Source organism: Colletotrichum abscissum (assembly GCF_030869225.1).
Source record: "Colletotrichum abscissum strain IMI 504890 chromosome Unknown Scaffold_25.1, whole genome shotgun sequence".
NCBI classification, from domain to species: Eukaryota; Fungi; Ascomycota; class Sordariomycetes; order Glomerellales; family Glomerellaceae; genus Colletotrichum; species Colletotrichum abscissum.
In genome coordinates this window covers 494,176-510,370 of record NW_026850154.1, presented here as the reverse complement: position 1 = coordinate 510,370, position 16,195 = coordinate 494,176, and the positions used below count along the sequence as shown (strand labels likewise).

Below are 16,195 nucleotides of genomic sequence, written 5' to 3'. Positions count from 1 at the left end.
TAACTACGATTATATAATAAAATAAGGAACGGATATTTATAAATAAATAAAATAGATAATTATAAATAAGTAAGACGGACGACCGTTTAGTAAATAGTTAAATAATAATAAATAAAATATTATAAAAGATATATTTAGGAACGAGATTTATATATAATATAGACTTAAGCCGGGCTCGAAAATAGACTTTTTATAGCTTTTTTAGTAATTAACTTAGTATTAGATCTTACGATCGCTTTTAACTATTTTTACTAAGAACCCTTTTAATAAGACTACGATTAATTACTAAAGCCTTACTTATTTTATAACTTATAAATATAGCTTTAGGGAAGCTATTTATAACTATAATACTATTTACTTAGTACTCGTAGCCTTAACTTTTATTAATATACTTATTATAACTAGCTAGCCGTAATACTTTAATTACTCTTATTTAATAAGTTTATTTTACGAAAAACTAATTAAATAATACGAATATATTAACTATTAATAATAATAGTATAACGCAGCTTATTAAAATAGTTATACCTACTATTTAGTAACTATATAATATAATACTTAAACTTAAAAATAAGAATAAGTAGCTTTATACTTAGCTTATAGTACCCCGACCTCTTTTAATACTTAGAGCTAAGTACCCTAAACTAGAACTTTATAACGGGTCCCTAGATACTCTCTAAGGATTTTTTACCTAAATTAGGGCCTATTTATATTACTATAAGACCTCTTTTATTATTAAAGTTAATAAAGTTTATTACGTAGCTTTATTTTTTAAAAAGGATACTTTTACTTAGTTCGAACCTTCTATAAGAAATTACTTTAAGAACGAACGTAATATCTAAAATAAAAATACTAAAAAAATCTTCGATAACTATAACGAGTTCGAAAAAAGATTTAAAAAAACCTTTAATAACCCTAATAAAAAACGAATTACTAAATAAAGGCTTATAACCCTTATATAAAAAGGGTTAGTTAATAAATATATTTTTAAATTTAAATAGATTACTTTTAAGCTCGATTAGGGTAATAAAGTACTTATAATAGCTTTTTATCGTAGTTTAAAAAAAGAAGTTAAAAATAACCTCTCTCGTTAAGACCGACCTAATAAACTCTATAATTATATTAATATAACTATTAAAATTAATAATCGACTCTACGAACGACGCTTTAAATAAAAAAGATAAAATACTTAGAATAACTAAGCTAAACTTAATAATAAACGTAAGTATAAACTAATAACTACTATAATAGGGTACTATAGCGGACCTATAAATCTTAACGTTACTAAAAAAAAATAACCTCGCTAAAAAAAAGATTTTAAATATTATAACTATAATAAGCTAGGATATATAGCTAGAGACTATTAATAACCTAAGCGTATTTAATACTAACTTATTTTAAAAAAGCGAGCTAATATTATAAATAAGGAAGTCCCCTATAAGTAACTCTTATAAATAGCCTACTACGATAATAACTATCTTATTTATTAAAATAATAAAGAATAAATAGAATAATATCTAAAGTAACTTAAAAATAAAGGACGATCTGAGTATAGTACTATATCGCTTATTAAGACCTTAGTAATAATAATAAAAGAAGTAAAAATACTTACTTACTAACCCTATACTTTTAAAAAAAATAATATTAAATATATTACTATGCTCTCTTAGATTTATAAGAATATAAAAAAAAAAGCTAAAATAGACCCTATTATAAGAGATATACTTTACCTTTTTAAAAAATAAATTAAGTAAAGACTCCTAGTTAGTATAAAGGAGTAACTTCTTAAATTTAAAAAAAAAGGACCTAATATAAAAAAAATTATAAGCGGCCTCGTTTATATAGTATAATAAAACTATATAAACTAGAAATAACTTATTAAGTCTAAAAGGGAATTCGATTCGAACAAAATCCCGACTAAATCTATTTATATAATACGAAAGGTAAACGGTAATAAAAAATTTATTTATAAAGTTAAAAAATAACTTAAAGACCTCTCGTATAAAGATAAGATTAAAGTAATTAAAAAACTAACTCTTAACTTCGGAATTATAAAGGAAAGAAAAATTAACTTTAACTTTAAAAAAAAAAATATCGAAATAAGAACTAGTTCCTTCTATTTTAATAAAATAAAATTACTTTATAATTCGGACGAACTTCGTAACGTTACCTAACGATATACTTAAATAGAAATTAATTATAAAATATTACTTAGCGTTAATAATACTAGTTTTAAAAAGGATAACGACGAACTATAGTATAAATATATTTATCCGTTCGAAGATAACTAAATTATTTAGTTTTATAAAACTAAAAAACGTAAAAAGGTTATAATAACCCCTTATATAGACGAAAATTACTCTTTACTTAACCCCGAAGACCCCTTTTATAAGGAATTATTTTAAGTAAAATACCTAAATAATAAATACTTTTAGTACCTCGTATATAAATAAGATAATTACTTCTACTTACGAAGACGTAATAATAAGCTTATTAAAAATATTTATATAAAAGACTAACTACCTAGCTAGATATTACTAAGCTTTAATAATAATAATAAAATAATATTCGGCCCAGACCCTAGCCTTCTTATAAAATACTTTAATAGCGAATATATAAAATAAGAAGATTATAAATATAATTAATACTAAGTTTATTATATTAAAAAAACTAAGGCTTAAAAAAAATAATAAGAACTACGCGAGTAAGGCGCTTAGTAAAAAAAGCGTATAATAAAAAACTAAAAAAGCTAATTATAAAAAAATAACAAAAGGCAAGAATAAAAGAAAAGTTCTTATATATAAGTAGATAATATAACAACGTATACTTACGAGTTAACCTCGATATTTATAAATAAAGATTAGATGCTATTATTAATAGTAGTATATAAAAAACCTATATTTTATTAAGAGTAGTAAATAAACTTAATTTACTATAAATATAAAAGGATAACTTATATCGATTATAAATAATAAAAAGAGAACGAGTTAACTATAACTATAAATATATTAATCGAGAGACCGTATACCTCTCGATATATATTAATAACTAGTAAGAATAACTATAATACGATATTATAAAAATAAGAAATATCGACGTTATTTTAGGAATTTCGTAATTACGAAAGTATAACCCGTAAATAGATTAAACTACTAACTAGGTCCTTTAGGAAAATCTAGTTACTAAATAACTTAAAAAGAAGGGTTTAAACGGATTTCTAAGAACTCCTAAAAAACGAGAATAAATACGATATATAGCTTTTATTAAAATAGTAAAAAGCTCTAAAAAGTTTATAACTAGTACTAACGATTAAGGATCGTAATAACTCTAAACTATACTTAAGGAGTACCGGATATATATAAAATTATTTATAAAACCTAAAAAAATAGGATTATTAAAATATAGTAACTAAGATATAAAAATCGAACTTAAAAAAAGAACGTAACCTAGGTTCTTTTTAATATACTTAATAAATTAAGAAGAATAAGAATATCTCGACGAGTATATTAATAAAAAACTCGAGAAGGGACTTATTTAACTATTAAATTCTCCTATAGGATTACCCTTATTTTTTATACTAAAAAAAGGAATAAAAAAACGAAAACTTATTATTAATTATAAAAGACTTAACGAAATTATAAAAAAGAATTACTATCTTTTACTATTTATTACTAAACTTAGAGACCTATTTTATAGAGCTAACTAGTTTATTATTATAAATTTTAAAGAAATATTTAATTAGATTCGAATAAAGGAAAAAGATAAATAAAAAACGGTATTTTAAACTCGTAGAGGACTCTTTAAGTACCTCGTTATGCCCTTCGGACTTATTAATACTCTAATAACTTTTTAAATAATAGTTAACTACGTACTCTAGGAGTACGTCGATATTTTTATTATTATTTATATTAATAATATTCTTATCTTCTCTCCTAACCTCGAAATATATAAAAAGTATATTTATATAATATTTTAAAAACTCTAAGACGCTAAGTTATATACCGAACTTTTTAAATATAAGTTTTACGTATAGAAAGTAGATTTTTTAAGATATACTATTATACTAAGATAGATTTATATATAAGTATTAAAAGTAAAAGTAATTAGGGACTAGCTTATATTATAGAACGTTAAGGACGTATAAGGATTTTTAGGATTTATTAATTTTTATTAACGATTCTTTAAGGACTATATTAATATAGTTAGACTTTTTAATAACTTAATACAAAAGGATACTTTATTTATTTAAGATCTTAAGTATAAAAAAATATTTATTAAAGTTAAGAACATAGTCGTCTCCGAACTAGTTATTATAATCCTAAACCCTTAAAAACCTTTTAAAATTAAAACTAACGCTTTAAACTTTGTTATAAAAGCGGTCTTAGGATAACGAAATAAATAAGGAAAGCTTTACTTATATTACTTTTACTCTAAAACATTTTATAAAATAAAATTAAATTAGTAAATCTATAATAAAAAACTAATAATAATTATCGAAGTATTTTAAAAATAGAGACTATAGTTATTTAGAACTAAATACGAAGTTATAGTTTATATAAACTATAAAAATTTTATAAACTTTATAATAAATAAAAACCTAAATAAACAATAAGTTAGATAGAGCGAGTTCTTATTTAAATTTAACTTCCGAATTATTTATTAAAAAGGTTTAGAGAATAGTAAAGTAAACGCTTTTAATAAAAGGCTTAACTACGAAGTTACGGTCCCTAAAAAAATATAAGTTATTCTTAAGTAAGAGAAGGATAGTAGCCTTATATTAATTACGAAGCTTTTTATAATAACTAAAAAGATTAATACTAGCCCGATTAAAAAAATAACCCCTAAGCTTATTATAAAAATTTATAGCGTATTAGTATACGGTTACTAAAGAGTTATTAAAACGTAAAAGCAGATTTACTAGTATTATAATAAATCCGCTATACGTACTAAAATTACGGAAATAATTAAAAACTACGTAATTTATAAAAAAAGTAAAAATAGCCTATATAAACCTTACGGTAAGCTATAACTACTATAACTATTAATAAAAATATAGTAATTAATTATATAGGACTTTATTATTAAACTACTAAAATCTAGAGAACTATTTATTAAAGTATAGTACGATAGTATTTTAGTTATAATTAACTAACTTATTAAGTTTACTTATTTCATTTCTTATAAAGAATTAAATATTATAAAAGACCTAGTATACGTATTTATTAAGGTTATACTTTTAAACTATAGTTTATTAAGAGAAATTATCTTTAATAAAAATAAGCTATTTATTTCGAAGTTTTAAAAATCCCTAATTTCGTAACTTAGTATAAACTATAAACTATTAATATTATTTTATTTATAAACCGATAAATAAATAGAAAGGATTAATTAGATCCTCGAAATATACCTTTATTATTATATAAACTACGATTAGGATAATTAAGTAGCGCTTTTATTAATAGCCTAGTTCGTATATAATAGTATAGTTAATAAAAATACGAGAGAATCTCTATTTTATTTTAATTACGGATTCTAGTTAATAGTATATAAAAAAATATAATAAGGACTATAAGCTATAAAAGTTATAATAAACGTAAGTAAACTTAAAGAGATTTATAAATAAGCCTTACTAAACTTTAAGTTTATACGATAATATATAAAAAAGAATACGGATAGATTAAGGATTAAAGGACTATTTTTAAAAGAGGGGAATAGCGCTTATCTCCTTTACTATAATATTAAAATAAAACGACTAAGTAATAAATTAGACTATAAAAAACTTAAACCTTTCGAAATTATTAAAAAAGTCTTATTAATTAATTACAAATTAAGATTACTAAATATAAAACGATACTATCCTATTTTCTATATTTTATTACTCGAACCCGTATTAAGAGGTTTATATATAAAAAATTATATTATTATTAAACTAAACTAATTAAAGTACGAAGTTAAACGAATTATTAATTATAAAATTAAAAATAAAATATAAGAATTCCTTATTAAGTAAAAAAACTATAAATACGAAAAAAATATATAAGAACTTATTACGAACCTCTAGAACTCTTAATAATTTCTTAAGGAGTATTAAAATTAAAATTAAATTTAGAACTCTTAATTATTATAATATCCTAATTAATAATTTTAAAAGTACCGTTAGCTTATACTTTATAGGCTACTAAGGAAGTATTTTTAAAATCCTTAAAAAACCCCTCTAATATAACTTAACTCTTTTTAAATACTATTTATTTTTAAGAACGAAAACGTTCTAACTTAAATAACGATTTATTTAATTTAGCCTAAGTTTATTAATAAGCCTTAGCCTTTTTTTATAACTCTATAGCCCTCTCTTAAAACCGTAACTCTTCTACTTCTTTTTTATAATTAAGATAATTAAACTCCGTTACTAAACAACTAATTATACTTAATTAGCTAAGACTTATAAATAAAAACGTAATATTTATAAATATAAATTATATTAGTAAACGTATTATATAAAATACCTAAATAATAGTATATTTTATAAACCTTAAAATTAAGAAGAACTAAATAACGGACCCCTTGCGAGTAATAATTCGAATAAAGTATTATTTCTATATTTTTATAAGAAAAATAAATAATACGTAACAATTTATAACGAGACGTAGCTATTAAAGATTTCGATTTTTTAACTTAACTTAATATTATATTAATATATTTTAAAAAAATACTTAACGATTCCCTAACTTAGGAATAGATAACTTATTTATAGGCCTAAAGGACTAGACCTTTAAAAAGAGGAGCTAATATTACGACCTAATACGTATAATAAGCCTAGGGCCTCGCCCTATAAGACCTACGGCAGCTACTATACTATATATATAAAAATACAGACTTAAAGTAACTCCTCTCAGGACAAAAAAATTATAAATAAGTTACGTAACTATAATTATATAATAAAATAAGGAACGGATACTTATAAATAAATAGGATAAACGATTATAAATAAGTAAGATAGACGACTATTTAATAAATAGTTAAATAATAATAAACAAAATATTATAAAAAATATATTTAAAAACGAGACTTATATATAATATAAATTTAAGCTAGGCTCGAGGATAAACTTTTTATAGCTTCTTTAATAATTAACTTAGTATTAGATTTTATAATTACTTTTAGCTATTTTTATTAAGAACCTTTTTAATAAAATTACGATTAATTACTAAAGCCTTACTTACCTTACGATTTATAAATATAGCTTTAGGGAAGCTATTTATGACTACGATACTATTTACTTAGTACTCGTAGCCTTAACTTTTATTAATATACTTACTATAACTAGCTAGCCGTAATAATAATAATAAATAATAACTAAATAATTAACGAAACTACTCTCTACTAATTAAAAAAAGTATTTTTATTATAAACTAAGACCCCCCTTATTAGGGGGCTTAGTAAGCTAAATTAGCCTTAATTATTAATACTAAATAGCTATAAGAGTTATATAATAATAGAATTTATATAGGAGTATTATAAAAATAACGTCTATTTATTATTTTTATTACTATATACTTCCTATATCCTCTAGCGGTTAAATATAGCTATTTTTAGTCCTATTAAATCCTATTATAAAAAGGAGCTTAGTAAAGAGGATATAGTAAATAATTTTATTATTATTAAAAAGCGGTATTGTTTAAGCTATTATTAGTTTACTTATTTAGCTAGTTTAATATTATTAAATATATAAAGTAAGTAGAAAATAACTAAACTATAGCTATTTAATATAGCTAAGCTATTTCTTAATTTAATAATCTTATTTATATAAGTTATACTATTTAAAAGGGGTATAGAAACTAAGTAAATAACTAATAATATTAAAAAACTACTTAATTAGGTATTAATAACCTCTATTATTAACTAGTTAATTCTTAAAAAAGCTAGTAAGCTTAGCGACTACTTAAAGCTATTTATAAAGCTTAGTTTAAATAATACTACTTAATAATTACTATTTAAAAAAATAAAAAAGGTATTTAATAAGTAGGCCTATTACTTAGCTATATTTTAATACTAAATTCGATTTTTAAAAATAAGAGTTAAGTATATAAAGTTTAAAAAAAAATATATATATATTAATAAACTTAAATACTAAGTTTATAAGTATTTAGGACGTATAAAAGGCTTAAGAAGACTTTAGTAACTATTTAATTAGTTCTAATCGACTCATAGGGGTCGAGTTACTTAGTAAGAATAATAATTATATTATTATAGTAGTAGAAAGTAGTTAAATAATTAACTATAGTTGATATCGATGTTTTAAGACTATATTATTAGGGTGGGCCAAAAGGGGGGGTGGGCCAAAAGTGGGTGGTTTGACTTACTAACCGGAAGGAATGTAGTTGGTTCAAAGCCGGAACCCGGTCGTGTCTGCCCCACACTCCGGCGTAAGGTTTCGCATCCGGGCCAACGTTTGCCATGGACCCCGCCGCCAGACAACGGTGTAACCGTGCGGCCGCCATGAATCAGTTCTCAATCACATAACCGAGATATCTAGCCATGTTTGATATTCTGAAGGACGAATGAGGGAAGTGATCTACAGATATCAGCTAAGGTGGTTTCTGCTAATGGCAATCGACGGGAATAAGGTTTGATGTCAGCCTTTATCTTGAGCAAGGACATCCATTGCCAGACAAATGCTGTTACGCTGTTCTTCACAGATTAGGGGGGTGCGGCAAGTCGTAAATCGAAAGTCAATCGATTGGTGGAGCCGATCTTTACGGCTGTCAGTGCTTCTCACTTGCTAGGATCGCCGTATCTCAAGTTGCTGGGGTCACATCCTGTTGCGGGTTAACATCGATTTAAGCTTTCGCTCACGCCTGATTGTTTGGCAAGCTTGGCAAGGAGGCCACAGCGCTCCACAAACGCCGTCGCACCGAGTGCGGCCGTCATGAATCAGGGACTCAGACGGCCCGCACAGCCGTTGTCCGCGGCTGTCAACGGATCTCAGCTTCGCTGGGGCTTCTATTGCGGGAAAGGGGTGCTTGTTGAGGCAATGCTTACCGCTCGGCTGACGCTCCGGCGGGGATATAGCTACTGCTTGTGTTACACAACGATCCCCTGGCCATAATGCGACTATGAACCAGAGACGCGCCGTACGGTTACTGTCCATGCTTTGACGATGACCTTATGCTCCTCGGCTCCGTTCCAGGTCGTTGGTGATTCAAGGGGTTGCTTGGTGTCTTGAGCATGACCTACCGAATCTGATTAATCATTGTCTCCGTTTCAATTACAGCGACAATTCCTTGTCTAGATCACAAGGTTCAGAGTGCTAGACAACTTTGCTATTAGGATTCGTATGCGCGGGAAGTTAACTCGAGGCTAAATACTCATGTACACTCAGATGTCTTGGACTAAGGCACTTTTTGCAGCATGGATTTGCCGGGCACAATGCTAGATGACGTCCTGCTCCGGCTTGGACCCGATCTATCGTTTCTCGCTGTCGAATAGAAGACGGCAGACGACGATGGTGCCCTTTCTACCAATACAGACAGCCACTTACCCACTCTCGCCCGTCACTGTAGTGACACCATCTACTATTTACATGTCCAGACTTTTCAGAACACGGAAGACCCGTGGTATTGATCTCGACTTTTGCATACGGTCTGTGACAACCTCCCGGGACTAGGTTTCATATCGATATTTGTCACCTGTAAACAGGCCACTAGGATGCGTGATTCTCTATTTTGGCCTTTGCTTTGCGTTCTCAATGGTCCTCTTTATGTGTTCTGGTTGAAACAGCGCCTTTACAAGTGCTCTCTGCTCGTAGTGATTCACATTAGACCAGTCAGCAAACGTTTAGTCATGTCAATGTTTTTTACCACGATAGGCAGGACCTTGGTGTGATATTGGGGCCTGGTGATGGCTTAAGTTGCCAGAATGTTACAGTGGTGGATGCAGAGAATGTCTTTCTTCGGGATGAACATGAAGTTTCTGCCGAGCCTCAGGTCTCATCGCGACATACTGCGTACTGGCCATTGTCATCTGAACACCCTATGCATCAAGAAATCTCTTCAAACTAGACTCAATCACCAACTAATGTAGTCGCTTACTCACTGTCTAATAGGTAGACAATCATGACTATGCTTCCAAAAGTTGCCACAAAAAGCAGTCCGCAATGTCTTTGTGGGATGCAATCCAGTGTATTTACATTTATGAGTGCTTCACGCTAAGCCAAATGACTGATAGAGGCTGTGAACTTCAAGAACCCTCCCAATGTATAATTCTGTGTAATACACAAATAATCAAAGCCACGAACGTTTAGAGATTGTTTCAAAGTCGATATTACCTGAGGAACTTTTTAGTCAAATCAGGTTTACTCGGTGAGCAAAGGATTTATTCGACTAAGGTAGCTGCAATACCTGCTTTACTACATAGACATATTCTTCTCCCTATATAAACCTTCTAGTTGATAACACAATGCCCTTCGTTCGTAACCGTTGTCCAATCATTGCGGCCATTAAAATTGCCATTTCCAATGAGAGTCGTGAACTTCACGTACAGGTTCATATCGTGCGCCAAAACGTTTGCCCAAGCATGCTTTTCGAGGTCGTTACGACCAAGGTAACATGCTATGACCTTCAAGCCTTCATTCTCTTCTTTGTTCCCTTTATTTTTGATCTCCTGATCCTTTTTGGATAGCCATACCACTTCGCCGAGACTACTCAGACGTAGCTTAGGCGGCTTGAACTCCGGTATTGCGCTCATCGGCGGGCAAGTGCTCCCTCCTACTAGATTCCAGATGCGCGCCAACTCCGTGGCGTATGCTGAGTCCATGCGTGGGATCGGATCGCCATCATTAACGAAGGCCAGCATGGACCCTCGGAGAAAGCCACTTCCGGGAAAGAGGTCGGTGAGGCGTGAATCGATGTCGGCGTTGATGAAAGGGGGGCAACCGAAAGTAATGCAAGACAACGTCGGCTTATTTGAGCCCGAATCTGCATGACCGCATTGGTCAGTTTGACGGTCTTCTTCAGAACTAGCAGACATGGTCTGAATTCCACTTGTTTGTAGCCCATACCATAACCACAACAAGTTAAGAAGTGGCAAAATAGCAAGCATGCAACGGCTCCTCCAGCAGAATGACCTGTAAAGACAATTTCGACCGTCTGATCTTGCATTTGGTCATCTTCCAAGGCAGCTTTTATTTGATGCAAGAGACCTGGTGCAAGCGCCGTGGCGCATTGAGCAAATCCGCGATGCACTTTGAGTACTGGTCTTCTGATCGAATCGGGGAGTTTCTACAAGATTTACATCATTGTCAAACAGCTATCTCCCGTCACAGTTCGGGGCATAAAAGGCCTAGCAGGAAGGGGAAAAGGTTTACCACTCACCATCAATCCAGGAGATTCTGTTAGCGCGCTATCCAAGTTGACAAGCCAGTCAACCTTAGACGCACTCCCTCGAATCGCAATCACCAGTATCTTCTGGCGAAAGTCTGGGGTGGCTGGTGCAATTTCGAACAGAGCAGCAGCCTTTCCTGATCCGTCCCATGTGGGCTCTATCCAGTGTCTATCTTTGATAACATATCCTGAAAGCTCAGGGACAACCTGAGCAGGGTCCTTTCGATAGACGGCCCTTGAGCACAGTGCAGCTACCTGCACTAAGACAGCGGTGTGTTGTTTTCTGCCAATATTCAGATGACCGTTAGTCGGGTGGTTGATTATGATAGCCCAACAGATGAGCTCAGGCAATGACGCACCTTTCCCACTTCTTGCTAGGCATTTTCACTTTGTCCTTGAAACGATCTGAAACTACGTAGCGCAAGTTTATCATACGTTGTCTCATGGCCTTTTGATCCAGAGATTCCCTCCCTATCGCTAAGGTAGTCGAGGCAGACTGAGTGAGCATCAAGGTGGTAGTGTCTGGTGTAGCGGTGGCGCTACTTTGATCACGCGGAGAAGGACAAACTTACCGAGAAGGGCTTTGTCACTGAGTTCACTGAGATTGCTGAGCATTGTAGCAACTGCTATTGAAGCACCCGACAATGTAGTGGAGCCCATAGACTCTGCGCCAGAGGCAGAGGCACCCAGAGCATGACGTGTCACTGACATTTTGCAATTTTGCGAAACTTCTAGACAAAGGTAGGGCAAGAGATGATTCTCAATATAATAAGCAACAGCTAGAGCTAATTCTACATGAATGGGGGAGAGCAGAAGGGGTTTATCTTCTCCAGTTGGACATCGGGACACTGAGGAGGGGGATTGACGGCCAACCAAGCCACATGCACGGTATCGCAGGCTGAATTAATGCCAAGTGGCTCAACGTAACACAACGCGCCCGCGAAATTTGCATGAACCTATCAGGAGAGGCAAGTCGTCAGTGTGTCGTGTAGGGTGTTGGCTGCCTTGCAACATGGTCCAATAGAGGGGTTCAATAGAGGCAGACTGCGCTCCTGGAACTAGGATTGTTCCGCTGACTGGATAATGCACGTCGCCAATATTCTCTTACTTGCATCACCCACCGGCGTGCTGCGCGAGACAAGTGCCAAGCATCTACTTATTGGTTCTCGTTGAAGTTCAAACGGAACACCCATATTATTGATAGCCATGAGCTCCTTCCATATTTGATTTGGCTTGCATAACATACTTATGATTGGGTGCTTCTCAAGCACGCAAAGCACCACATTGCGAAAGACTGTAGTTCTATGGCTAACAGGTGAATTGGACGCGCCAACAACTCACACATACTTATATAACTCTTCGCCTGTTTCTGTCCCTGCTCATTGGTGCTATTTGACTACTCAGTTATCCCACGCCAAGACTGCACGCTTTAACCATCGCATCGGCAAGTCACCATGGGAGCCTCCTTGCGTTCTCCCACTGGATTGCCTCGGAAAAAACTCAAAAAAGTGCAATGGTTCCCTGTACCGCTAAGTTACGGCAATCCTGAAATCACTGTTCGTCGACTATGCAAGTTATATTGGGCTGGTATCGAACGGGACCTCGACGAAATTCTCCGAGCCCTCAATATGTGGGAAGATGATGCCACACCTCCCTCAGCTCGCGTGCAGCCAGAAGACTGGGTTGGCTTAGAAGCCTTTTGTCGAAGAGCTACTGGTGTGGCTTCGGACGGATCTGTGTGAGTTCTACCAACCATGTCTATTATGCGCTCAATGCCCTAATGATTGATCGCATTTCGTCATACTAACTACCTCTTATCTAGAGCGGCCGACATTTTGGCCCATCTAGACACCAGTGACTCAGAAGGACTTGCAGACAAGAAGAGGATAGCGCAAATGCTCCTCAGAGCAGCAGGTAGGCCTCCTTTGACTGATATTCCAAATACCGAGGTCACATAGGCCACTGGATCGAAATGATTGAAAGCTTTGTTTGACCACTTTGTCTAGGTATGCTTGATATAGACAAGAGTAAGTTCATCTCAAGGGGCGTTTTATGTTTTGAATCATTGGAAGACTCAATCTCTCGTTGTGTACAAGTGACCCAACATCGGGATCCTGATTATAGACTTGGGCAGTGGCTTAGGCCACGCGCATCGCAATGTAAGCACATCCGTTCTCTCGACTCGTATATCAGGATACTGCTCTACTAAGTCATACTGAACCTAGCAGTGGTTGCGATGCTACCAGAAGAAGTTCCAACGCAAATAGAATTTGCGCCGCTCAAATGCTCTAAGTGCAAAGTTACCATCAGAGGCACATACTTCCGATGTAAAGATGAATGCGCTTGTGACAAATCATCTGCAGGCGGGCGCCCATTCAATTTCTGTGAGACTTGTGTACGAACATGCAGGTTTGAATTTCACCTGGAGGATCTGCGCAAAGTTCACAAGAATTGCATACTATCAACGTGTGTTTCTGATGCACAAGCACAGACTTTGTGTTATTGTCTTGAGGGTGTTTCTGAGCCGGCGAGAGAGAAACTGTTCCCTTTTGAACACGGCCAGCGCTCTCTCCATCGTTCAAACTGTCCTCTAGTACAACTTAAAACAGAGCACTGCGCAGCAAAGAAGAACGAGCTTGACGACATTGGGAATTTGCAAGGAGATGAGAGCAGGGGAATCGCTGACCAGTTCGTCAAGATTGTAGGAAAGGTGACAAAGGTTGAGGCCGAGATCCCATATGGAAACGTTCACATGAGTCTCACGATTGGGCCACTGATGATTGAGAACGGCGTCGAACAGTGTGTAGCCCCTCGAATTTTTTCTTCCCTGGTAATTCACATTATGCTAAATTCACCTTCTCAGGTCCAAGCAAGGCGTGTTTTTCTCGGTCAGAGACCGACTCCAGCTTCATCCAGTAGCCACACCTCAAAGTTCATTGCATAACTGCTTAGCTCTGAGTAAGGACAGGCACCTATTTTCTGCTAGCGAGCATCTCCCTAGAACTCGTCGGATGAAAGCCTTCATGAAACAGGTCGTAGGCAGCGCATTTTGGGGCCTGACTGAGGATGACCGTGTTCAAGAGGCCGAAATCATCGAAATGGTAGCCGATGCCAGCTCTCAATACGTCGAAGGTATTGACCGCAATCAAGAGGACTTGAAGGGCATCAGGAGACCCATATACGAAAAGCTTCATGCTCTGCTTCATTTGCGCGCCAAGGCCTACATTGAAAGCATCGTCGATAGACTCTTTGATGAAAAAACTCCCCTAAGTCTGTCCTCTGTTCTTTGCGTCTTTACCACTCATCCATTTTCTTCATAATAGGTCAGGTTCATGGCTAAACATCGATTCGTATCCTAGAGTGGCACCCCGGTAGTAATAATTGCCAGAAGTTTTGCGATAATCTCATCAATCGCAGTTTATTTGGCAGCTTCATGGTTTATGCACGAGATTGCAAGCAGGAGAAACACCCCCCCTCACAGATCTTGTACCTGTTAAGTTTCGTGTGCCGAAAGGGCTGCCATGACGGATTCCCCAAGAAAGTCATTCCACTTTCGAGAGAAACAGCGTCAAATGGCCACACGGAAGAATTCCTTCTTCGCTACCGTCAATTTGACCATCATAACGACACAGATATCATCGATAGTCTGGTTGAGTATTGGACCGACTGGGGAGGTTTTCGGGAGCCCATATTTCGATATCAAGGCCTATTTCCATGGGACTGCACCGAGGCACGGACTCAAGAAGAGGAAGATCTACAGCCTCAAGTGAAATGCGGAGAATGTCGATTGACAAAACACCTGTGGGCATTTCCGTTTGACGCGTGGTCTGTCGCTCAGCTCCATATGTTTAGGGAGCGACAGTTCTATACGCCCTCGTACAACGATTCCAGCCAGAGCAGTTCTCAGATCGGTTACGACGAGTGGATGGACAATAGATTGAGCGTACTAGAGGCGCTCGAGGTGCTAGGCTGCATAGCCGTCGCGATGCATCGGTCAGACCTATTCCGTTCAAGCTGCCAATGGAACTTTAAGGCCCACGGTGTGGTCTTCTTCAACACGGCAAGGTCCTGGGGATTATTCCATAAAAACAAGCGCAGGTCAAAACTGAAGAAGCTGAAGAGGCATGGACACGGCAATCTTGTCCCTCGTGCCGGCAGCAACTTGATGGAACATGATCGAGTCAAGCTCGCTGGCATTCATCGGGCCCAGCCCTTCAGCCATTCCTACGAGCACGTCAAGGGTCACGACTGCACCCTGGCTGACTGGGCCGATGCAGCCCACGATTGCCAAGTAGAAGCTTACAAAGCTCTTCGTGACAGTCGATCCGTTGGCGTGGATAAAATCATCGCGAACGCAAGGTTCTCGTCGTCCGCCGTACAGGCTAACGTTGGTCCAAAAGCTTTGGGCACTGAAGGAGCTTTTCCCTCCACAGATGGGGCATTCGTTGCTGAAGGGCTGGATGGGTTTGGCGCATCAGTGGACTTTACATCAGGGAGTTTGTGTGACTGTATGTGTGATTTTACGGGGTTGACCGGTTTTGAACAAGCCCAAGACCTGGGGGGGTGGGATTTTAGTGATGGTGGTGATGGATTCTCTCATGACTGCGACGGGGGAGGAGTTGATGGAGGATGGGGAGGTTTAGACGCGGGTATGGACGGAGGTGGAGGAGGAGGAGGTGGCGTTGATGGCGGTGGCGGCATGTGATAGATACGGCCTGATTTCTCATTTATGTGATTACAAAGAACCAAAGAGTCAGAAAATTATCGGGGCCTTGCCGGCTTGTCTCAAGCATTTCTTCTCGACTTATCTCTTACCC

At 34.7% G+C, this 16,195-nt stretch overlaps 3 protein-coding genes across 3 annotated transcripts; 2 read left to right on the top strand and 1 right to left on the bottom strand.

Annotated features, from left to right (window-relative positions):
• Positions 1 to 5,152: 5,152 nt before the first annotated feature.
• Positions 5,153 to 5,302, top strand: CABS01_10113 (uncharacterized protein; the record flags this gene model as incomplete). Its single annotated transcript, XM_060543469.1, has 1 exon — positions 5,153 to 5,302. A coding segment is annotated over one exon (150 nt), but the record flags the coding sequence as incomplete, so codon positions are not given.
• A 5,138-nt stretch (positions 5,303 to 10,440) lies between these two features.
• On the bottom strand, positions 10,441 to 12,089 carry CABS01_10112 (uncharacterized protein; the record flags this gene model as incomplete). The annotated part of the gene is made up of 3 exons (XM_060543468.1): positions 10,441 to 10,973; positions 11,435 to 11,638; positions 11,951 to 12,089. 3 exons carry the CDS (start codon positions 12,087 to 12,089, stop codon positions 10,441 to 10,443), a joined length of 876 nt encoding a protein of 291 aa, XP_060399649.1.
• A 743-nt stretch (positions 12,090 to 12,832) lies between these two features.
• CABS01_10111 (uncharacterized protein) lies at positions 12,833 to 16,083 on the top strand (the record flags this gene model as incomplete). The annotated part of the gene is made up of 6 exons (XM_060543467.1): positions 12,833 to 13,116; positions 13,201 to 13,292; positions 13,385 to 13,405; positions 13,988 to 14,177; positions 14,242 to 14,648; positions 14,738 to 16,083. 6 exons carry the CDS (start codon positions 12,833 to 12,835, stop codon positions 16,081 to 16,083), a joined length of 2,340 nt encoding a protein of 779 aa, XP_060399648.1.
• Between the last annotated feature and the right edge of the window lie 112 nt (positions 16,084 to 16,195).